Here is a 25,594-nt window from a genome sequence, read left to right as displayed (position 1 = left end):
TTAGGGGGAAAATTATATCTCTAAACAGTTACATCAACATAAAAAGAGAAAGAGCAGATCAATGAATTGGTCACATAATTAAAAAAACAAACTAGAAAAGGAACAAATTAAAAATCTCCAATTAAACACTAAAATGGAAATCCTGAAATTCAAAGGAAAGAATAATAAAACTGAAAGTAAAAAAAAATTAACTTATAAATAAAACTAGGAACTGGTTTTATGAAAAAAAAAACTAAAATAGATAAACCGCTAATTTTAAAAAAAAGAAGAAAACCAAATTTCTAGTATCAGAAATGAAAAGTGGATGCACCACTAATGAAGATGAAATTAAATCAATTATTAGGAGATATTTTGCCCAATTATATGCCAATAAAATTGATAATCTAAGTAAAATAGATGAATATTTACAAAAAATAAGTTGCCTAGATTAAGAGAAGAGAAAATTAAATACTTAAATAACCCTATCTTAGAAAAAGAAATTGAAGAAGCCATCAATGAGCTCCCAAAGAAAAAAATCCCAAAGACCATATGACTTCACAAGTGAATTCTACCAAACACTTAAAGAATAATTAATTTCAATACTCCCTAAACTATTTGAAGAAAAAAATAGGTACAGGAGGAGCTCTAGAAAATTTCTTCTATGGAAAAGTATAGCTTTGAAACCTAACTCAGAGAGAGAAAAAAAAGAGGAAGAAAATTGTAGACCAATGCCCCTAATGAATATGGATAAAACATTTTAAATAAAATACTAGCAAGGATATTATGCAATATATCACAAAGATCATATACTATGATCAAGAGGGATTTATACCAGAGATGCAGAGCTGGTTCAGTATTAGCAAAATTATCAGTATAATTGGCTATATCAATAACAAGAAACCCCAAATGCTATGATTATTTTAACAAATGAAGAAAAAGCTTTTAAAACGATACAAAAACCATTCCTATGAAAAAACACCAGAAAGCATAGGACTCAATGGAAATATTCTTAAAATGAAAAGTAATATCTATCTAAACTTAAGAGCAAACATTATTTGTAATGGGGATAAGCTAGAAGCCTTTTCAAGAAGATCAAGGGTGAAACAAGGATGTCCACTATCACCACTAATATTTAATACTGTACTATAAATTCTAGTTATAGCATAAGACAAGAAAACTGAAGGAGTAAGAATAGACAGTGAGGAAAGAAAACTATCAATCCTTGCAGACGATATGATGGTATACTTAGAGAACCCTAAAGAATCAACTAAAAAAACTAGTTGAAATAATTATAACTTTAGCAAAATTGCAGAATATAACGTAAAAGCACATTAAGTCATCAGCATTTCTATAAATTACCAACAAACCCCAGCAGGAAGAGACAGAAAAAAAAGTTCCATTTAAAACAACTGAGGCCAATATAAAATACTTGGGAGTCTACCTGCCAAGACAAACCCAGGGAACATATGAACACAATTACAAAACACTTTTCACACAAATGCAGATCTAAAACCCTGGAGAAACATTAATTACTTACAGTTAGGCCGAGCCAATATATTATAATAAAAAAGACAACTCTACCCGAGTTAATTTACTTATTAAGTGCTATACCAATCAAACTACCAAAGAATTATTTTTTAGAGCTAGGAAAAATAATAACAAAATTCATCTAGAAGAACAAAAAGTCAAGAATATCATGGAAATCAATGAAAAAAATGTGAAGGAAGGTGGCCTAGCAGTACTAGATTTCAAATTATATGACAAAGCAGTAATCATGAAAACAATGTAGTATTGGTTAAGAAATAGAGTGATAGATCAATGGAATGGATTAAGTGTATAATACACAGTAGTAAATGACCATTATAATCTAACGTTCGACAAACCCAAAGATCTAAACTTTGGGGACAAGAACTCGCTATTTGACAAAAATTGTTAGGAAAACTAGAAAACAATTTGGCAGGAACCAGGGATAAACCAACATCTCATACCATATACTAAGATAAGGTCAAAATGGGTACATGATTTAGACATAAAGAGTGACATAAGCAAATTAGGGGAGCATGAAATAGTTTATCTATAACATCTATGGACAAGGGAAAAATTTATGACCAAACAAAAGACAGAAGGGATTCACAAGAAGTAAAATGGATAATTTTTTTACATGAAATAAGAAGATTTTGCACAAACAAAACCAATGCAGCCAAAATTAGAAGGAAAACAGAAAACTGAGGAAAAAATCTACCATAGATTTCTGATATAGGCCTCATTTCTCAAAAATGTAGGGAACTGAGTTAAATTTATAAAAATAAGAGCCATTCCCCAGTTGATAAATGGTCAAAGGATATGAACAGGCAGTTTTCAGAGGAAGAAATCAAAGAAATCAAGAGTCTCATGAAAAAGTGCTCTAAATAACTATTGATTAGAAAAATGTAAATTACAACAACTCTGAGGTACCACCTAACACCTATCAGATTGGCTAACAAGACGGAAAAGGAAAATGACAAATGCTAGAGGGGATGTGTAAAAATTGTGACATGTATTGTTGATGGAGTTGTGAACTAGTCCAATCACTCTGGAGAGCAATTTGGAACTATGCCCAATACCCTTTGACTCAGAAATACCACTAATATGTCTGTATGCAAAAGAGATCAAAGAAAAAGGAAAAGGATCTATACGTACAAAAATATTAATAGTAGCTTTTTTGTGGTGGCAAAATTGGAAATTATGGGGGTGCCCATCAATTGTAATGGCTAAAAAATTTGTGGTATATGATTATGATGGCATATTATTGTGCTATAAGAAATGATAAGGGGTCTGAATTCAGAAAACCTGGGAGGACTTAGATGAACTGATATGAAGTAAAATGAGTAGAACCAGAACATTGTGCATGGTAACAGCAATATTGTAATGATGACTGACTATGAAAGATTTAGCTACTCTGATCAATACAATCATTCAAGATAATTCCAAGGAACTCATGATGAAAATTGGTATCTACCTACAGAGAGAGAAGTGATAAACTCTGAGTACAAATTGAAGCATAGTTTTGGGGGACACAGAGATAATGCACAGAACAGAGAGACAGAGGGTCTTTTTCATGGAACAACAAAGAGGCTGGTGTCACTGGATCAAAGAGTGTTGGGGAGTAAGGTCTGAGAAGACTGGAAAAGTAGAAAGAGACTTGGTTATGAAAAGCTTTAAACACCAATGAGAGGATTTTTTATTTGATCCTAGAGGTGATAGGGAGCCACTGGAATTTATTGAGCGGTGAGGAATGGTGTGGTGTGTAGGTGTATGCAGGTGTATGCAGGTGTATGCAGGTGTGTGTGGGTGTGTGTGGGTGTGTGTGAGATATGATTGGATTTGTGCTTTAGGAAAATCACTTTAGTGGTCAAATGAAGAAAGTATTCGAGTTGGGGGAGACCTGAAGCAAGCAGAACCACCCCCCAGGAGGCTATTGCAATAATCTAAGCATGTAATCATGAGTGCCTGAAACAGAGAATCAGAGGGGAAAGGGGGTATATTCAAGAGATTTTTTTTGGAGGGGAGGAAGGCAGGGCAATTGGGGTTAAGTGACTTGTCCAAGGTCCCACAGCTAGTAAGTGTGTCAAGCGTCTGAGTCCAGATTTGAACTCAGGTCCTCCTGACTCCAGGGCCAGTGCTCTACTCACTGCACCAACTAGCTGCCCCTATTCAAGAGATTTTGCAAAGGAGAAACCAACAGGCTTTGGCAACAAGTTGGATATGGGGGTGGTGGAGGTAAGAAACAGCGAAGAGTCAAAGATAACACTTAGGATGTAAGACTGAGGAACTGGAAGGATGGGGTGTTATCTTCTACAGTAATAGGAAAAGTGGGAGTAGGAAGGTTTTAGAGGGGAAGATGAGTTCCATTTTGGACATGATGAGTTTAAGATGTCTACTGCCAGTGTGAGATGTCCGAAAGGCAGCTAGAGAGTGGAGGTCAGCAAAATGGTTGGGACAAGATAAGTAGATGTGGGAGTAGTTAGCATAGAGGTGGACTAAATCCATAGGAACTGATGAGTTCACCAAATTTAACATAGAGAACAGAAGAGAAGGCCCGGAACAGAACCCTGTGAGACACCTGCAATTACAAGGTGTGATCTAGATGAGGATAGGAGGCTGAGAAGGAGTGGTCTGATACGTAGGCGGAGAACCAGGTGAGAGACGTATCCTGAAAACCTAGAGAAGAGAGGATGATCCAAAAGTTACAGAAAGGTTGAGAAGATGAGGACTGTAAAAAGGCCTTGGGATTTGGCAACTAAGAGATCAGTGGTAACTTTGGAGAGAACAGTTTTGGTGGAATGATAAAGTTGGAAGACTGACTGTACGGTGTTAAGAAAAGACTGAAAGGAGAGAAAGTGGAGGTATCTATTGTTAATGGATGTTTCAAGGAATTTAGTCAGGGATGATACACAAATGGACAAAACATCTAAGAAGCAAAGTGGACTAGAGATTTTTACTACCTGGGAGCAAATTTAACCTCAGAAGTATCAGAGACTGATTGGGATCAGGTAAGTGGCTAGAATAAAGATAGATAGTAGTAATAACTTATTCAAAAGCACCAGAATAGATAAGCATAGGATTATATATTAAGAATATGTACTTGTTTAAGAATATCAGAATGAGGATTCAAGGGATTGTGAAGGAATGTCCTCTTTCTGAAAAGGAAAAGAAAACAGGTGAAGGATGGACAGATCACAAGTCTGCCATTAAGGCATCATATAGCAGTGAAAGGAGACTTTAATTATATGGACATCTACTAGAAAACTCTCTGTCAAAAGTAGGGCAATTAATCAATCCATGGCTTACCTTAATGATAAGTTCATCCTTTAAAAAGTAGAAGGATTAATCAACAGTCATATACTTAACTAGCAACTAGATGATAAAATGATTAGATGAATTCAGAACTGATTTGATGACTGGATTCAAAGAGTAGCTGCTAATGGTTCCTTGTAAATGTAGTAGCAGTTCTGCAGTGGAGAATACCAGGGATGTGTCCTGGGTTAAACATTTTTATCTATGTCTTAGATTGGCAGTTGTCAAAATATGGTGCAGAGATCCCCTGAAAGTTGAATCCATGGGGACAAAATTATTTTCATAATAAAACTAAGACATTTTAATTTCTATGGTAAATGCTGATCTATATAACTCATATAAATTAGAGCTCTTTGAGATATTCAATAACTTTTAAGAGTATAAAGGGGTCCTGAGACCGAAAAGTTTAGGAATGATTGACTTACAAAGCCACAGATGGATAGGAATGGAAGGAGGGATAACTAACATCCAGGATAATAGTCAGTATCCAAAAAAATCTTGATAATCTGGAAAACTGGGGCAAGTCTAATAAGATGAAATTCAACAGGGACATGTATAAAGTCTTAAACATGGGCACAAAACAACCAGTTTTATAAATACAGGAAGGGGCTGAGATATGATTAGACAACAGTTGTTCTTATAAAAAACTTAGGATCTTAGCATACTGTAAGGTCAATATGAGTCAGCAGTGTGACATGGCAGCCAAAAAACCTACTGCCATCTTGGTATGTGGTTTTTTTCATCTTGGTTTGTATTAAGAGAGGTGCAGTTTTCATGAACAGGGAAATATAGTTCCATGTACCCTGCCCTCATCTGAAATATGCTTTCAGTTCTGGACACCATGGTTTCAGAGTAACACTGATAAGTTTAAAAAGTACATAAAGAAGAGCAAACACAATGATGAAGAGCCTTGAATCCATGTCATATGAGGATTGGTTGAAGGAACTGGGTGCACTTAAAGAGACGATTTAGGGGTGGGGCATGGAAGAGGGGAGCATGATAGCTATCTCTATATATCTAAATGGGAAACCTCGACATCCTGCAAGGTCAAATCAACATTGGCACCCATATCTCATCAATATCCTCTTCCACTCTGAGTGGAGGGCAGGAATGATGAGCTCTCAAACTGCATGTGAGAAGGGCCCCCAGGCCAGCCATCTCTTCATTTCCTTCCTTCACTCCTTTGAACTCCTCCATCATCTCTCCACTGAGTACTTTCCTTCTCCCCCATTTCAGCTCCTTTTCGTGTGTTGTCTTCCCCTATTAGTTTGTAAGCTCTTTCAGGCACTGTTTTTCTTTTTCATGTTTATAAACCTGGAGATTAGCACAGGGCCTGGCAAATAATGAGTGCTTAATAAATGATTATTGACTTAATGGCTGTGATGTAGAGGAGGGATTAGACTCTATTTAGCCCCAGAGAGCAAAACCTGAAGTAATGGGTATAAGTGGCAAAGAGGTAAATTTAGGCTTGATATCGGGAAAAAATTTCCTATAATTAGAACTTTCTAGAAGTAGAATAGCATGCCTCAAGAGGCACTAGGTTCTCCTTCTTCAGAGGTTTCAAGTCGAGGCCATTAACACCACTTGTCAGGTTGTTATAGTGGGGATTCCTTTAGTGATAGTTTGGATTAAATTGCTATTGAGGTTCCTTCCAACTCTCAAATTCTCTGACTCTGTGTTTGTGCATATGTGTATATATGAACACACATTCATGTATGTATTTGTATATATATGTATAATTTTCTCATTTATGAGATTCTGACAACAACCCTGTGAGGTAGGGGCAACACAGGCACTGTTATTTCCATTTTATTAAGGGGGAAACAGACTCAGAGGTTAAATGAATTACTCATAGTAAAACATCTGATGTGTGGTCTCTATTAACTCTAGGTTCAGCACACCTTATAGAAAATAACTCCTCCAACATCTTTGCAGATATGGCAGACCATAGGATGGAACACTGCATATAATGCTCTAACCTAGTCCAAAATTCTGTCTAAGAAGACTCCTCACTTTCAAGCCATTCTTCATCTTTTCTCAGGGAGGTTGAAGATGTAGTTCAAAGACTTCTCTACCATTATTCCTCCACTCACATGTGACTGACAGAAATACCTTAATTGTCTCCCTGATTGGCTGTCAGAATCTTCAGCAGCTAGTCTTAACTTTTTTTCTAAACTCCTTGAACCTCTTATAATACACCTCCTTCCCCGAGCCTTCTCAGGAGAGGATCTTCCATCCTATTTTATTTAGAAAACAGGTGATTCAGCATGAGCTCCCTCTTCTCCTCTACTCTAAAATCTCTCTTGATCAGTTCTGATTCTTTTTTCATAAACTCCAATCTCTGATCAAAAGGTGGACAAATTTCTCCTTGACAAAGTAACTTTTATTATACTCTTGATCCTATCATTTTCCTTCTTGAGCTTCACCCCTGTCCTAGATCATTCTCATTTTCTTTCAGTCTCTCCTTATCTACTGCCTTCCCCATTGTCTACATACATGTTATTTTCCATGATCCTTTTTAAAATTTTTTTTTCACTTGATCCCACTATCTCCTCAAGCCACCCTCTCATATCACTTTTCTTTTTCATAGCCCAACTCTTTTAAAGAGCTGACTACACTCACAAACTACATTGTCTCACCTCCCATTCACTTCGAAATCTATTGCAATCTTGCTTTCCAATCTACCACTCAACTGAATCTGTTCTCTGCAAATTTACTAATGATGTCTTAACTGCTAAATGCAATGGTCTTTTTTAAATCCTCATTAAACCTGACATCTCTACAGCTTCTGACACTACTGACCACTCCATCTTTTTAAATACTCTCTCTTCCCTTAGCTTCCATAACATTTATTTCTCTTGGTTCTCTTCCTAAGTGAACTGAATTAACTATTATGGTCCTAGAGAACTAAAGAACACACTTTTTACTCTCAGATGAGAGTTGGAAATTACAGATGGAATGTGATACACACTGTCCTTTAGGAAGGACAATGTATCAGATGCCAATGATCCTCTTGCTTATGTAGCTCCCCTTCCCAAATCTGGGATCACTCTCCCAGGTCAGATTCACATTGGCAGGCTGGGTCCCAAATGGGCAACTGATTACTTTTCCCTTCACGGTTCTAGGGGTAATTCTGAGGGCTTAAGGATAGTTTTCTATTATTGTTGCTCACAAATCCCTATCTAATTTGCTCCCCACTAATTACTAGGCTTAAGCTTATAGAAAGGGCTATTTCTATGGTGGTATAAAAGAATAAGTAATACAAAATGTATTTCCCAAAATTTTCCCCCATTTTTCCACAAGTACATACTGAGTTCAGTAAAGAGTGGGTTCAAGCCTACAGTGAGGTAAAGAGGTAATTCACGGCTCTTGGTTACTGAAAATTTTTTCTCCTTTTATGGAGTCCTCATGAAGTTCCCCTTAGGTGTAATTATCTGCTCCTTTCTTTGTAGGATTTGTAGCAACTCTTCTCTCCACCTACAAAGAAGTCACGCTCCTAAAACTGCCTTTAGTTGATGTCTGGTTTGTTCTCCCTCGGTTCCCAGCTAGATGCGTTGTTACTATGATGGTCTGGTCAAGTTATTCCTATGATATGGTTAATGGAGAGGGGCGAGGTGACTCTTACTATGGGCTCACTCACAAGGAGTTTGATTCATTAAGGTGTTCCTAATGCTTTACTAACTCCTGCAGTACTCTCTTTTCTGAACAATCACAAAATATTTCCTCTAAAGTATTCTGATTTTATCCAATGGCTTGAAAACGTGTTTGGGCCTAGTTTACACCTTTGCTTGATGGAATGATTATGCGACTGATAAAACTATCAGAGCTAGAACATCTTTTAGTTACATTAACTGGGGATGGGAGAATATCCCAGTTATACCTAATGTTTTCTTTGTTACAAGGAAATGTTCAATGGAGGTTGTGAGAGAGGAGTTAAGGGGAAATTTTTATGGTTTAAAAGAAAAAGGTAACAATACAATTTAAAACTAACTTAAATAACTGGTCCTAATTTCTCTTGCTCCAATCCCCCATTACCAACATTTCTACCTGAATAGCCCATAGGCATCTCAAATTGAATAGGTCCAAAAGAGACTTCTCCATATTTCTACCAAAACACATCCCTATTTCCACTGAGAACATCCGTGTGCTTTCTACTGAAAGCATCAACCACATTTACAACATTGCAGTAATTCCTAATTCTTCCCTGTCCCTCACCCCCTATCTCTAAATCCCCAAGGTGGCAATAAGACAACTATTTATTAAGCACCTATGTGCCTGTGTCAGACACAGCTCTGGTGGGGGAATGGGGGGAAGGAAAGAGAAGCAAATAAGCATTTATATAGCACCTGCTCTATGTCAGGCACCGTGCTGAGCACTTCAAACAGATAAAGAGAGATACATACACAGATATAGATATAATCATATATGAACCTCATACACATAAATATATATGCACATAATATACATGTATGTGTGTATGTATGTATGGGTTTATATATTTATATGTATGTCTACACACAAATACATGTGTAAATATACGTGTGTATAGATCTCTATATGTGTACGTACGTATGTATGTATCTTCTATGTTTCATTGCAAAGTTTCTAGAGTCATTTCATCTTATGCTTGCTCTAATTTCCCACCATCCCCTTCTTCTCAACCCTTTGTAATCTGGCTTCTAGTATACCACTTGATTTAAACTGTTATTCCTAACTACTAAATCTTTCCTAACCACTGAATCTAATGGCCTTTCCTCACTCCTTATTTTTAACCACTGTGTAGCTTTTGATACCATTAACCACCCATTCGTCCTAGATAGTCCTTCCTTTTTTGGTTCCCATGACACTACACTCTTCTTTCTCTAGTTTTGTCTCATCACTTCTGAGCCTCCTTTGCCATATTGTCATACAATTCAGGCCTCCTAAGAATAAGTATTACCAAGGCACCGTCTTGGGCCATCTTTTCTCTATATTCAGCTCAACAATCACTATGTATGTAAGATATCATATTGGGGCCTAAGTATTCAAAGATAAAAAATGAAACATTTCGTGTCATCAAGGAGTTTTCATTTTACTTGGGGAGTAGATATAGCAGCCACCCAGCCTTAGTTTTTTAAAAAAAATTATTCTAAATGAAAGAGCCATCTAGGATTTTTTGAGTAGAGAATGACACAGCAGATCTCAGATCTTTTTAGGATGTCATTTTTGTAGCTGTGTGCAAGATGGAATGGAGAGAGAAGAATTAGGAATCTTTTGCAATAGTACAGGTGGTAAATGCTAATAACCTGAACAATTAAGGATGAGGCTATGTGAGTAGAGAGGAGATGGAGATAAGACATGAAATGGAAGAAGAATTGGCAAGGCTTGGCCTTCTTTCTGTTTCTTGTATATCTATGACACATTATCTCTCATTTTTGTGGCTTTGCACTAGCTGTCCCTCATGCCTGGAATGCATACCCTCTTCACCTCTCCTTCAAGTGCTTCATTGGTAGAGCTATGAATTAGTACAACCATTCTGGAAAGCAATTTGAAATTATGCAAATAAAGTGACTAAAATGTCCAAAACCTTTGATCCAGAGCTTCCACTTATAATCCAAAGAGGCCATTGATAATAAAAGCTAGCATTTATAGATCACTTTGAGGTCTGTAAGGTGCTTTACAAATACTATTTCATATGATCCTTACAACAACCCTGGGAGAAAAGTGCTATTATTATCCCCATTTTACAGATGAGAAAAAAAGAGGCAGACAGAGGTTAAGTGATTTGCTAGGGTCACACAACTATAAATGTCTGAGGTTACATTTGAACTCAGGTCTTCCTGACTCTAGGTCCAGTGATCTTTACTACCTAGCTGCCAAGGATAAAAGTCCCCATATGCATCATAATATTTTTAACACTTTTTGTGGTAGCAAAGAAATGTAAACAAAGCAGATGCTCATAGATTGGGGAATGGTTAAACAAATCATTGTACATGAATATAATGAAATATTTCTGTGCCATAAGAAATGATGAATATGATGAATATAGAGAAGCATGGAAAGACTTACATTATCTGAAAAAAGTAAACAGAAACAGAAGCATTTAGACAATATCTACAGTGACTACAGAATAATTGTAAATGGAACAAACCACAAAAATCCCACAAAAAATAAAAGTGAATATTGCAAAATTACAAAATTACAAAGAATAAGCATGGGCTTGTCCAACCTCTAATAAGGTATACCATCACGCATACTATTGACCTCTTATGGGAAAAAAAGATTTGAAAAATAAGTAGACACCCTGATACCACTTCTCACAGGTATGTTACATTGCATATATTTTCATACTTTTTCAAAGTATTGAGCAGTTTTACTGATTTCTTTCCTTTACAATATTTGTTATATGACTCTCTGGGAGAAATGAAGCAGGGAGACACTGGGAGTTAGTCTATTGGTATGAATAAGTCAATTCTAAATTCTAAAAAATAAATACGGGGGAAGAGATGGAAAGGTAGAAATTTTGCTTAGAGAAGAAAATTTAAGAATTCAAAATCATGGAGTTCAAATAGTTTTGGGTATTTATGAAACCTAAAGTATGACCATCCCCTATGAGAAGCTGAGACAGAATTGGGATACAAGTTTCAGAAGTTAGAAAGGTTAATGGCCTGGGAGGTTTGGGTGTCTGAAGGGACTTTAACATAAATATTGCCATTCCCAAGGGTAAAGGCAAGAGCTAGAATAGAGGGGAAGAATATGGGCCAGGTACTCAAATGAAAAAAGAAAAAGAGGATCTGAAGCCATGAGTGTAATAAGGATCTGGATAGTATATCACAGACAGATGGAGTAAACCTCAAAATGAAGAGAAATCACTGCATGATGGCATCATAGGAAAGTTCTGGGAGTGGTAGCAGAGAGCAAGAAACAGTCCTCCTCCCAGCTGAGTGGGTAGGGCATGACAAAATAAGCACTGAGTATGGTCTTCTGTAGAAAACTGAATTTCCATGCGCATAAGATGAGAGGAATGAGAAAGGAAAAGAATGAGAAATGAAAGGACATTTGGTACTGATATAGAAGATATTTTAGAGGGCAAAATGGAAGGAAAAGGAAGAAAAAGAAATGGGTGGGTAGGATAGGTCTAAGCTGAATAGTGATGAGATCTAGAGTGGAGTATGGGACAAAAAGGTTTTTGCCTTGGTAAATTGTGACAGTCACAGTGATTGAGGGGAATCAGACAGTGGGAGTTTGCGAATCATAGGGGAAGGTGAAAACAGTTGATCAGCGAAATGAAAATGATCAGAAGAAAGCATGGTGAGGTCAGTTGCTGTTCTGTCACAAACTGTGAGGGGAGCTGGTACCAGAGTAAGAAGAGACAATGGTAATGGTGTCTAGGAGGAACATGTGTTATAGAAGGTCTGTAGGCCTAGGCAGCCCATAGCCACTTCTCTCAATTGTCTACTCCCACCCCAGTCTTAGGGAGAGCCTAGGTTTGTGGCTGAGAACAGGACATTGGTTTTTGCGATGGTGGCAGTGGCACCTACTCTTTCCCTAACAGAAGATGGTAACAGCATTAGTCAATGCCTGGTGACAGAGAGTAGAAGAGGTACTCCCTATGGCCATCATTATAAGGAGGCCAGGGAGGCTATGTGTTGTCTATGACCATAAGCTGGGGACCCTGATGCCCAAGGTATGGGGATGAGGGAAAACAGAATGAGGTGCTGAAGAAATGGCACATAGCATTATCTCATCCCTCCTCAGGTGGGATATGCAAACCTTCGCTGACATGCCTCCTTCTGGGTGGACATAGTGAGGGCTGAGCACCTCAGGCTAAGGTGGTGGTCAAAGCTGATTTGTGACTAAACACACAAACTCACACAGCTAAGAAATGCCAAAGCCAGAATTTAAACCCAAGTCCTTCGGACTATAAGTCTGTTGCTCTTGTTCCCACACCCACAACTTGATACCAAATAACTTGCCACAGAAAACGCCTTGCTTGCTTGTTCTCAGCAATGCCCAGGGCAGGGTGGGGAACCTGCGGCCTCGAGGCCACAGTCAAAGGGCTGTATTTGAGGACCTAGATGGCCACATGTGGCCTCGGGCTGCAGATTTCCCACCCCTGGCCCAGGGATTTCAGGGGAAGCCTTGGGCTCATCTAAGGTAGTACTTTAAGGGAAGCAATAGTCCACTCTAGACTGGATTCACAAAATTAGACCCAGGAAGAACACTGGAGGGCTTTTCATCTAACCCTATGGGAAGGGAGAAGTGTTGGACAGCCCAGGAAAATAGGGAAAACCAGCTCAAAGTCCTCGGGGTCTTGGAAAATAATATCCTGCTTAACATCTATAATCTAAAAGTCACCCCTACTTAAAATGTATGTTGTTTTATTTCCTCTCAATAAAAGATTGTAAAAATATTGTTGTATTAAGCATCAATTTAGATTGGTGTGTATAGAGGAAACATTTAAATATAATTACCTAAATTGTTACTTTCTGATACAACTTCTAATAGCAAACCTGACTTTGGGGCATAAAAACACAAAGATGTGTTAAAAATAATAATTAACCCAATATTAACCTTCATAGTATCACTTATAGAGAGAACTTCCCCCCCCAGAGGAATTCAAATGTTCAAGCTTAGCTGTTATTTCTCTTAAAGTAGCTCCATAATAAATTCTTTAACTGATGGGTGAGTAGAAACCAAGAATGCTTCACTTTCTCACTATGCTAAAATAGAAACACGAAATGCAAGTCATACCCCTTCTTCACTCTGGCAAAGTCAAAGGCCATTTGTCTGTAGGAGAAAGCCTTTTCATTCAAGTATCTACTATAGCGTCTTATAAAGGTAGACATATCATAACCTGTAAAAAAGAACAAAAATTTATTTTATAGGAAACCTTCAACTGTAATTTTGTTTACTAAGATAAAAACTACATCACCATGTGAAGTCTTGTGAAGAATATATAATCATGGGTTTTTTAAAACTATTCTTCCCCAAAAGAGGAAGTGATCTTTCTAGAGATCTAAACCATTATTCTACTTAATAATGCAAAAGGATATCATCTTAGGAGTCAAGAATAAGCCAATTTCAGGTCAAAATCAGTGTCAAGAGCTATTAAAATCCAGTCTCAAGTTTGATCCTAACTCTTTACTTATAAATCTCAAGTAATATATTACAAAAATATTCTTACCATGAGATCCACTTTTGTCCAAAAAATTGCTGAGATTGAATAATGTATTTCTAGAGGCCAAATACTGAATAAATCTCTGAAAAACAAAATCATAATTAAATGCTCTATTTATCTGAAACTTGTGTGGAAAGTATGTTGCCATTCCTCTAAGCATACTCTTCACAAGCACTGTCCTAGACATGGAAAGACAGTGTCCATTACACTTGGAATGTTCTTCCTATTCCTGCCCCTCACCCCTAAATCCCACCATTATCTCTTGTCAAAATCTTACCCCTCTCCTTCAAGGACTAGCTCAAAAGATGCTTTTCCCAGAAATCTTTCCTAATCTATCTGGCCAAAAATAATTATTATTTTGCCAGGGCTGCCAAAGTACTTTGTTTTAACCTCTTATAGCACTAATCTCTCAATTATTTTAATAGTTATTTATGGATATGCCTAACTTTCTCTATTAAATGTTAAATCTTTTAGGGCAAAAAACTTGTCGTATTCATTTATGTATACACAAAGCAACAGTTCATTTGCATCCTGCTCTACCAAATGTACGTAGCATAGTCCTTTATATATAACAGGCACTTCAGTTTTTGAATTGAATTCAACTACAATTGAACCAAATTTCAGTTTATTACTTAGCATTTGAAATAGTGTTTCTAATGATATTTAAATACATTTAAAACAAAGGAAAACATTAGCTTAAAAATTTTCTTTGGAAAAATGGCTATATGAAGATCCCAAAATTACATTCAACGTATTATACAGTTTTTCTCTTTATCTTCCAATATCCAAATTCTAACAACCTTGAGTCACCACCTAATTTTTTCCCCCACAAAGCATCTAAAAATTATACAAATAATGACATGGGTATAATACTAAAGAAAACCTCTTCTGGAGGAGATACAACCACCCTTATACTATCAGCGGTCACCAACATGCATTTCACTATCCTTTTAAGGTAATCCCTCCAAGAACATATAAAAATGAGCATATTAAAAAGGGAGAGGAGGGGATAAGAAATGGCTTTTTAGCATCTACTAATTACTAAACAAACTTAGTGGCAATATTCCTGTTAACTTTCCCTCCTATTAAAAAAACACAAGGGGCAGCTAGGTGGCGCAGTGAGCAGAGCACTGGCCCTGGAGTCAGGAGGACCTGATTTCAAATCTGGCCTCAGACACTTCACACGTACTAGCTGTGTGACCTTAACCCCAATTGCCTTGCCCAAACAAACAAACAAACAAACAAAACCCACAAAAGCACTAAACTGAAAAAACTACAGCTTACCTCATTACCATGGACCATTAGATGGTGTGTTGTCACTAAGGCTTTGAATACAACCACCCAGCTACTATTTGTTGCTCTTTCAAAGAGTGTGTCAGCCATCTGAGGGATGTTAACATTTGTCTCATTGGTAGCCTGAATCAAATCTATAAAAATCAAGAGATACAGTGTTAATTATATCTTTATAGGTGTCTACTTTAACTTTTATGAACTAAAAGCATGCCTCCTAGAAAACAGGTTTCATAATTCCTTTGATACTAACTAATAATAAAGTAGGCTCATGAAGCTTTTTTAAAAATAGGTTTTCACAGAACTTTATATTGCAAATATACATGCATACATATATACAGCTTACATAAACATAATGTATTTAACATAATGTACTTAACTTATTCATGTATTTTGTTCTTGCTGTTAATTCAGTATTTCCTTTTGCTTTTTCTTACCCATATCTTTGTCCTATGATTTAGATAATAAATGTCAAGAGACTTGGGATTTACGTTAATTTTCAATATTCAGATGACTCCATTAACATAATAGTATTCTCTTCTTAACTTCTTTGATGGCAGTATACACACATACTTATTAAAAGTACCTTCATTCTTCACAAAAAGTTGAAAATAAACTTCATTCTGTTCTTAAATTGAATAGCAGCATCAGCTGCTGAAATGCATGCTGCCAATATCCTCAAGAACAACCCCTATCAAAGTAAGCAAGAGTGATAGGAGAGCCGAGTGGAACACAAACTCCCTCAACACCTCATATACAGGTACAGCTGTTTGTATCCAAGATCTAACAGAAGAATATAGAGGGTTTAAATTATTATAATCTGACCTGCTAATCCTTATAAAGCCCTGCATACCTTTATTTTAGTGACAAGTATCAAACATTAAGCTTCTTTAGATTTTTTTTATTTTTTAAATTTAACATATTTAGTTTTCAGCATTGATTTTCACAAGAGTTTGAATTACAAATTTTCTCCCCATTTCTACCCTCCCCCCCACTCCAAGATGACATATATTCTGGTTGCCCTGTTCCCCATTCAGCCCTCCCTTCTGTCACCCCACTCCCCTCCCATGCCCTTTTCCCTTCCTTTCTTGTAGGGCAAGATAAATTTCTACGCCCCATTGCCTGTGTATCTTATTTTCTAGTTGCATGCAAAAACTTTTTTTTTTGTTTTTGAATATCTGTTTTTGAGTTCCAAATTCTCTCCCCTCTTACCTTCCCCCCCACCCTCCCTATGAAGTCAAGCAATTCAACATAGGCCCCGTGTATCATTATGTAAAACCCTTCCACAATACTCATGTTGTGAAAGACTAACTATATTTTGCTCCTTCCCAACCCATCCCCCTTTATTGAATTTTCTCCCTTGACCCTGTCCCCTTCCCAAAGTGTTTGTTTTTGATTACCTGCACCCCCATCTGCCCTCCCCTCCATCATCCCCCCCCTTTTTTATCTTCTTCCCTCTTATTTCCTGTGGGGTAAGATACCCAATTGAGTATGTATGGTATTCCCTCCTCAGGCCAAATTTGATGAGAGCAAGATTCACTCATTGCCCCCTCACCTGCCCTCTCCCCTCCTCCCACAGAACTGCTTCCTCTTGCCACCTTTATGCGAGATAATCCACCCCATTCTATCTCTCCCTATCTTCCTCTCTCAATATATTCCTCTCTCATCCCTTAATTTGATTTTATTTCTTTTATCTTCCTTTCATCTTCAACTTACCCTGTGTCCGCTCTCTCTCTCTCTTTATATATATATATATATATATACACACACACACACATACATATATACATACATGCACATTCACTCATATATATATATATATACACATAAACATATATATATATATATATGCATATTCCTTTCAGCTACTATGATATTGAGGTCTCATGAATCATACACATCATCTTTCTATGTATGAATGTAAACAAAACAGTTCAACTTTAGTAAGTCCCTTATGATTTCTCTTTCTTGTTTACCTTTTCATGCTTCTCTTGATTCTTGTGTTTGAAAGTCAAATTTTCTATTCAGCTCTAGTCTTTTCACTGAGAAAGCTTGCAAGTCCTCTATTTTATTGAAAGTCCATATTTTGCCTTGGAGCATGATACTCAGTTTTGTTGGGTAGGGGATTCTAGGTTTTAATCCTAGCTCCATTGACCTCCGGAATATTGTATTCCAAGCCCTTTGATCTCTCAATGTAGAAGCTGCAAGATCTTGGATTATTCTGATTGTGTTCCCACAATACTCAAATTGTTTTTTTCTGGCTGCTTGCAGTATTTTCTCCTTGATCTGGGAGCTCCGGAATTTGGTGAGAATATTCCCAGGAGATTTCTTTTTGGGATCTATTTGAGGAGGCAATTGGTGGATTCTTTCAATTTCTATTTTGTCCTGTGGCTCTAGAATATCAGGGCAGTTCTCCTTGATAATTTCTTGAAAGATGATATCTAGGCTCTTTTTTTGATCATGGCTTTCAGGTAGTCCAATAATTTTTAAATTCTCTCTCCTGGATCTATTTTCCAGGTCAGTGGTTTTTCCAATGAGATATTTCACATTGTCTTCCATTTTTTCATTCCTTCGGTTCTGTTTTATAATATCTTGATTTCTCATAAAGTCACTAGCTTCCACTTGCTCCAATCTAATTTTTAAGGTAGTATTTTCTTCAGTGGTTTTTTGGACCTCCTTTTCCATTTGGCCAATTCTGCCTTTCAAGGGATTCTTCTCCTCATTGGCTTTTTGGAGCTCTTTTGCCATTTGAGTTAGTCTATTTTTTAAGGTGTTGTTTTCTTCAGCGTATTTTTCAGTATTTTTTTCGGTCTCCTTTGGCAAGTCATTGACTTGTTTTTCATGGCTTTCTCGCATACTTCTCATTTCTCTTCCCAATTTTTCCTCTACTTCTCTAACTGCTTTTCCAAATCCTTTTTGAGCTCTTCCATGGCCTGGGACCAGTTCATGTTTTTCTTGGAGGCTTTTGGTGTAGGCTCTTGCACTTTTTTGACTTCTTTAGGCTGTATGTTTTGGTCTTCTTTGTCACCAAAGAAAGAATCCAAAGTCTGAGACTGAATCTGGGTGTGTTTTTGCTGTCTGGCCATATTCCCAACCAGCTAACTTGACCCTTGAGTTTTTCAGTGGGGTATAACTGCTTGTAGACTAAAGAGTTCTATGTTCCACGTTTAGGGGGGGATGTGCCAGCTCTGCCACACCAGCACTCCTCCTTCCCCAAGAACCCCCAACCCGGAATGGGCTTAAATCTTTAGCAGGCTGTGCACTCCTACTCTGATCCGCCACTTAATTCCTCCCACCAGGTGGGCCTGGGGCCAGAACCAACAGCAGCTGTAGCTGCCCCAACTCCGCTGCCCCGGGGGGGGGCGGTGGGGTGGCTGAACTGTGAACTCCTTCCACTCCTGCAGCTTTTCGTACTAACCTTCTCCGCTGTCTTTGGTGTTTGTGGGTTGAGAAGTCTGGTAACTGCTGCAGCTCACTGATTCAGGGCTCTAGGGCCCGCTCCGCCCCGCCGCCTGGCTCCTGGTCTGGTTGGTCCGAGCAGTTCACGCTGGGCTCTGCTCTGCTCCGCTCCCAGCTCACAGCTCCGTGTGGGATAGACCTCACCCAGAGACCATCCAGGCTGTCCTGGGATGGAGCCCTGCTTCCCTCTGCTGTTTTGTGGGTTCTGCAGTTCTAGAATTGGTTCAGAGCCATTTTTATAGGTTTTTGGAGGGACTCGGGGGGAGCTCACTGCTTTCCAGCTGCCATCTTGGCTCCGCCCCCGGAAGTCTAGCAAGCTTCTTTAGAATTTTGCCATTGAATGTGTGTTGTCTACTACAATATATTACTAATATGCTTTCAAGTGCATAGTAGTTGGCCTGGTCAATTTAATCAGTAGCTTTTAGCATATGATTTTTACATAATCTGTACAATGAAACTTTCAAGATATACCTGATGTGAATATGTGGAATAAGACTAGTTATGTACATTATGGTAAGACTTCACTAGACTCAACATCTTCAGTACTGATACCAACCTGACCTACTGCGTTACCTCTCTTAAGGGGGAAAAAAAGACTTGAGAAATTCCCCAGGAGGTGCCCAATTTCTAGAAAACTAATCCCTGCACAATTCCTTAAACCAGGGCTTCTTAAACTTTTCCACTTGCGACCCCTTTTTGTGCTCCGGCAGCATCTGTTGGCATTATGCAGAGTGAGGGCATATGTAGTGCAAACTGTGCATGCTTTGTGTTCAGAACTAAGGCTGCAAGTGAAGCTGCATGATGCAGCATGGGTAAGTGCTGCCAGAAACTTCTCAGATCCATTATGTGTTTGATTTTTAATTAATTTTTGGTTGTTGTGTTTTCAGAAACTTTTTACTGTTGTCAATTTTTTTGCGATCCCATATAGCTTCATGACCCACAGTTTAAGAAGCAGTGCAAACTATCCTGATGTGCCAGATGAAACCTGCTGAGGTGGCTGATATTGCTTTGGAAAAGTAACCAATATACAATTTTACTGATTCGAGAGGGTCCGTGAAGCAGAAAGTAAAACAGACTTTCTTGCTCCTACCACCAACACATTTCAGAATCTCTTGGTGGTCAAAACCTCCCTGTGTTTTAAAGGGCACTCAACCTAGAAGATAACCATGTGCAAAAGATGCTTCATCTATGACAGCTAGTTTCTGCCATTTCTGTCATGCTGTGCAGCTCTGGCTCAAGTAAAGTATGTCCCATGATGCTATCCAACATTTCTAAAACATCAGGACCAAAATTCTCACTCAATTGCTAGGCCTTCATGAGAGCAAAATATATCACCTTAATTTTAAAAATTTGTAGTCCTTCTACTCCATAAGCAGTTGAATACTATACTGGTCCTTTGCAATAAATTGCATCACTACAACATAGACAAATGAATGCCATAAAATATCACTTTACTTTTATTTATGGTCTACTGCTATTCACAGTCACCTTCTTAAAAGAGCACTTCTTAGAAAATGAGGAATGGAAGGAAAACTTACAGATCATCTACTTAGTATCTTCATTTTGCCAAAATAAACCAAATCCCACCAAACCTCAGACCTAGAGAGAGGATAAGTGACCTGCCCAAGGTGACACAGTTAGTAGCAGCCCTATGCCTACAACGCAGATCTCCTTCCTATTATGTCATCTAACTCAACTGAGGGGTAATCTCAACTGTATAACATACCCAGCAAAGTCATCCAGCCTCTGATTAGACATCTCCAGAGATAAGGAATCCCTTAAATTCCAAGTTTGCTCATCGCACTCTGGGATAGTTCCAACTGCTAAATGTTTTCTTCTTATATCGAGCTGAAATCTCCCCAACTTCCACCTATTTTTCATAGTTCTGCCCTCTGGGAAGAAGCAGAACAAGTCTAACTCCTTTTTCAGGGCCCTTCACACATCTGAAGAGAGGCTATGATGCAAGCTGCTTCACAGTCTTCTCACCATCTTGGTTACCTTCTCTGAATGTGCTCTAACTCATCACTATCTTTCCTAAAATCTAGCCCTTACAACTGAGCATAGGACTCCAGACATCATCTGATCAAAACAAAGTACACTGGAGTCATCATTATCCTTGATATTTGAACTATTCTGTAGGACACTGAGCACTCCATTCAGATTCATGTCAATTTAGAGCACAGTGAGGTCGTGTTATGTGATTCTAGATCTAGGCCAGTAATTAACAATTGTTAACCAAAAAAGTCAAATGACTAAAGACACTGTGTAGAGTTTAACATAATAAAACATGCTAATCCATAAATTAAAGATCTTGGTAGTCACATACAAAAGAACCACACACAGCTCTGAATACTACTATTTTGTGAGTGGTTTTTCAAATTATAATTTTAACAAGTTATTAAAATATACAAAGCTATTTCATTTTTATGAAAAGAGGCAACACACTATTTTAAATAGGGGTTTCAACTATGACTACATAAGAGTGTCTACCCGCAGCTACCCAAAGATTATATCTAAACAGCAGCTTTATTCTGCATTTTAATTTCATTGTACTTAGTATTCTCACATTTCCCAAAGACAGGCTGAGACTTTAAAAAAATTTCACCACAGCTTATATTTGCTTCTATTCAATTTTCTAAATTGAGTGTGTGCTAAATTCTCATAATTATGGATAAACATGGTGTAGTAGGATATGGAGTTGAGAGAAATTATATCTTTGACACTTATTAGCCTGTCTGACTTTCTGACAAGTCCCAACTTCTCAGAGACTCAGTTTCATTATCTTTAAAATGGAGTATTACCTTAAACTGTCATGGAGATAAATGAGAATTATGCAAAGTACCTTATAAACCTCAAAGTGCTATGTGAATTTCAATTATTGTTTATATTCTTATTAATAAATATTTGGTAAATACCCCTCTTCCCCCCCAACTCTCCTTGAGCATTGAAAAATAAGTCCTGAAAAGAAACTTAATTCCTAACAAGAGCTTCAAGTTTCTAGAAATACAGAGGTGCCCTCCAGTCATTCATCTAATCTAATAGTTAAAAAGGAATTTCAGAGGCATCTAACATGTAAACTTAAGAGGAAATGCTTATGCAATATCAATCAATAAATAAGCATTTATTAAGTACCTATTATATGCCAGGCGCTGCCAGAGGTGCTAAGGGTAGAAATGCAAAGTTTGAAACTATCCCTATTCTGAAGATGCTTGTATTCTCATAGTTTATGGCTACAGATACAGATATATGGCTACAGATATAGATCTATATTGTTATTGTTCAGTCTTTTTAGTCATGTCCAACTAATCCTTCATGACCCCATTTGGGGTTTTCTTGGCAGAGATACTGGAGTGGTGTTTCAACAATCTGGCTAGCAGCTGCTGTGGGGGTGTAAAACCAACAACAACCAGCTCACAGAATGCTGCAAGCCCAGGTTCTTTTGATCTGCTTTACTAAGGAAAGCAACATTAAGGGGTTAACAATCTTACTTTAATCCAGTATACAAATATCATTCACTTAGTTCACGGGAAAAAGCCAGCACCCTGAACTTCAGAGCAAATACAAACAATTACAAACATACATTTATAAACAGACCAAATACAATTCATAGTTACCAACATCTGAGTTCAGCTGGGAGCTTGACAACGGCTAGCTCAGAGTCATGCATCACTACTGCTGCAGCTCAGAGCTCCGAAAAAAAGAAAGCCAACACCTGGTTTTATATATCTTGTACAGGGTCAAAGGTGAGTCACACATGTGACTCACCCACGTGACCTAAAATCGTCACAAAAATGCAACTTAAACCCACGTAGTCTAAACACCTCTGATGTCTCAAAGATGTCACTCAAACCCATGTAAACTAGGCTTTCCCTTGAGGCAAGGAGGTCATCAAAGACTCCTAATTTAATCAAGGGAACAAAGGCCAAACTCTTCAAGGGCACTTGGTTGAATAAGTACTAAGAGCCCATCTTGATTCCCAATACAAGTGGTTTGCCATTTCCTTTTCTAGCTCATTTTACAGATGAGGAAACTGAGGCAAACAGGGTTAAATGACTTATCTAGAGTCACACATCTAGTAAGTGTCTGAAAGATTTGAACTCAGGGAGATCCTGGCACTCTATCCATTGCCCACCTAGCTTCCCAGACAGACAGATGGCTATAGATGTACAGAAGGCAGTCAAATAGAAGGTAGTGGAGTTGGGGTGGAGAAATACCAGCAATTGGTGGGATCAGGTAAGGCTTCATATATAAGGAGGTACTTGACTTGTGCTTTAGAGAGCAGGGTTCTTTGATGTGCAGGGGAGAAGGGAACTCATCCCAGGAATGGGGTATATCCAAGGCAAAGGCACAGAAATCAGAAACAGAATGGCATGGATATATGAACAGAGAATGACAGTCTGGCTGGATTATAGTGTGGAAGGGAGAGTAGAGTACAATAAGGTTGGCAAGATAGGTTGGGGCCAGGATTTGAAGGGCTTTAAAAACTAAGTAGAGGAGCTTATATTTTATCCTAGAGACAGTAGCAAGTTAATGGAATTTACTGAGGAGGGGAGTGGTCAGATCTGGAAAATCACTTTGGCACCTGTGTGGAAGGTGGCTTGGAGAGGAAACCACTTGAAGAAGGGAGACAGATTTGAAAGCTATTGTAATAATCTATAATATCCCCTAAAGACATTCACCCAGTCTTTGCCTGAAGACTTTCACATAAACCTTTATAAAGCGATCCATTTCACAAGCTACCCAAACTCCACATAAATAAGTTCTCCCCGGAGCACTCTAGGCGTTCTCTCCACCTATGCAAACACCAAAATTGTTGAAACCTGAGCAATCCACTTCTTTGCTCCTTAATCTTATTGAAGAGTTTGCCCTGCCAAGAATCTACTGCCTCATTCTTAAAGATTGCTGCTGAATGAATGAAACTAGAGAAAAATCACAAAACTATGTTGACTAGGTCCACTACAAATATATGTTACATAATTTTAACTAGGATTTTACTGCAGCAAGGCAATCCTTTTATGCCTGCCTAATTGACTCACTATCCTACTCACTACAATGGCTTTTTCCTTCCAAACTTTTCATCCTTTCACAATCAGCCCATGGCCCCCTACTCCTTCCCCATCCCCTCAGCTGAGAACATTTCCTCATATTTCACTGAAGAAATTGAAGCCATTCTTTTTCTTTTCGCCTCCTCATCTCATGGCGCTCATCCTTCTCACACATTCTTCCTTTACTCCTGTATCACATGTTCTTCACTTTGCCAAGGCAAATTCTTCTACATGCACAAATAATCCTATTCAATCTAATCTCCTCCTGCAAATTGACCTATCATCTCTACTATCACTAATCATTAATCTCTTCCTGTCTCCTGGCTACTTCCTTACTACCTTCAAACATATCCATGTCTTTTCCATCCTCAAAAACTTCTCACTTAATCTAGTGTTTCTTGCTAGCTACTGTCCTATATCTCTACTCCATTTACTGGCTAAACTCCTTGAGATAGGCTGCATACATTCAGTACCTCCACTTCCTTTCCTCTCACTTTCTTCTTAATTCTCTACAGTCTGGCTTCTGATATTATCATTTAAATGAAACTTCTCTCTCTATAGTTACTAATGATTAATTGTTGAATCTTGGCCTTTTTTCAATCCTCATCTTTCTTGACCTCTCTGCAGCCTGTGACACTGCTGATTGCCCCATTCTCTCTAAATTTATAGGACACATCTCTCCTGGTTCTCCTCCTTCCTTCATAGTTTCCTTTGCTGGATGTTCATCCAGATCATGCTCATTAACTATGGGTGTTCCCCAAGGCTCTGTCCTGGGCCTGCTTCTCTTCTCTCTATATACTATTTCATGTGGTGATCTTATCAATGGATTCAACTATCATTGCTATGCAAGTGATTCTCAGATCTATTTATCCAGCCCTAACCTCTCTCCTGACTTCCATTCCTCCACCATCAACTGCTTATTGGGCATTTCAAACTGATGTCTCATAGATATCTTAAACTCAACATGTCTCAAATAGAACTCAGTATGTTTCCTCAAAAACCCTATCCTCTTCCTAACTTCCCTGTTACTGTTGAGAGTACTACCATACTCCCAGGAACCCAGACTCACAACTTAGGGAATGTTGGTACATGATTTTCTTTTTGCAGATGATCGTGCACTCAGTGCAGCCTCTGAAGATGAGATGCAACAAAGTATGGATCAATTCTCTGCTGAGTATGCTAATTTTGGCCTAATAATTAACACCAAGAAAACACAGGTGGTCTATCAGTCACCACCACACCATCCATACATGGAAACTTTGGTTACAGCAAATGGAGAAATTTTGAATGCTGTGGATAGGTTCACTTACCTTGGCAGTGTACTTTCCAGGGATGTACACATTGATAATGAGGTTGACATATGTATTGCCAGAGCTAGCTCAGTGTTTGGGAGGCTCCGAAGGAAAATATGGGAGAGAAGAAGTATTAGACTGACTATCAAACTGAAGGTCTACAGAGTCTTTGTGCTGACTTCATTGTTGTATGCCTGTGAAACCTGCACAGTATACTAGCGCCATGCCAGGAAACTGAATTGCTTCCATTTGAATCGTCTTAGGAAGACTATGAAGATTACATGGCAGGAGAAGATGCCAGACGCTTAAGTCCTTACTCGAACTAAAGTACCAAACTCTGCTTCGGAGAGTACAACTCTGATGGGCTGGACATGTTGTTCAAATGCAAAACATACACTTGCCAAAAAAGACTATTTTATGGAGAACTCAAACAGGGCAAACATTCACATGGTGGTCAGAAGAAGTGACACAAGGACACTCTCAAGGTCTCTCTTAAGAACTTTGGAATTGATTGTGTGATATGGGAGACACTG

The 25,594-nt window shown here is 38.1% G+C and overlaps 1 protein-coding gene across 2 annotated transcripts in view; it reads right to left on the bottom strand.

Moving 5' to 3' along the window:
• SNAP91 (synaptosome associated protein 91) overlaps nucleotides 1-25,594 on the bottom strand; it is a 166,520-nt gene that overhangs the window by 108,496 nt on the left and 32,430 nt on the right. For both annotated transcript variants that reach the window (XM_036766826.1, XM_036766827.1), the window contains exons 3-5: nucleotides 15,260-15,402; nucleotides 13,982-14,057; nucleotides 13,549-13,651 (exon numbers count right to left, since the gene is read on the bottom strand). In XM_036766826.1, the coding sequence (XP_036622721.1) occupies nucleotides 13,549-13,651; nucleotides 13,982-14,057; nucleotides 15,260-15,402 (322 nt within the window). The remainder of the gene's footprint in view (nucleotides 1-13,548; nucleotides 13,652-13,981; nucleotides 14,058-15,259; nucleotides 15,403-25,594) is intronic.

The sequence above is a fragment of the Trichosurus vulpecula genome, chromosome 7 (assembly GCF_011100635.1).
Source record: "Trichosurus vulpecula isolate mTriVul1 chromosome 7, mTriVul1.pri, whole genome shotgun sequence".
NCBI classification, from domain to species: domain Eukaryota; kingdom Metazoa; phylum Chordata; class Mammalia; order Diprotodontia; family Phalangeridae; genus Trichosurus; species Trichosurus vulpecula.
The sequence above is the reverse complement of the archived record's forward strand: the minus strand, read 5'-3'. Positions and strand labels throughout refer to the sequence as shown.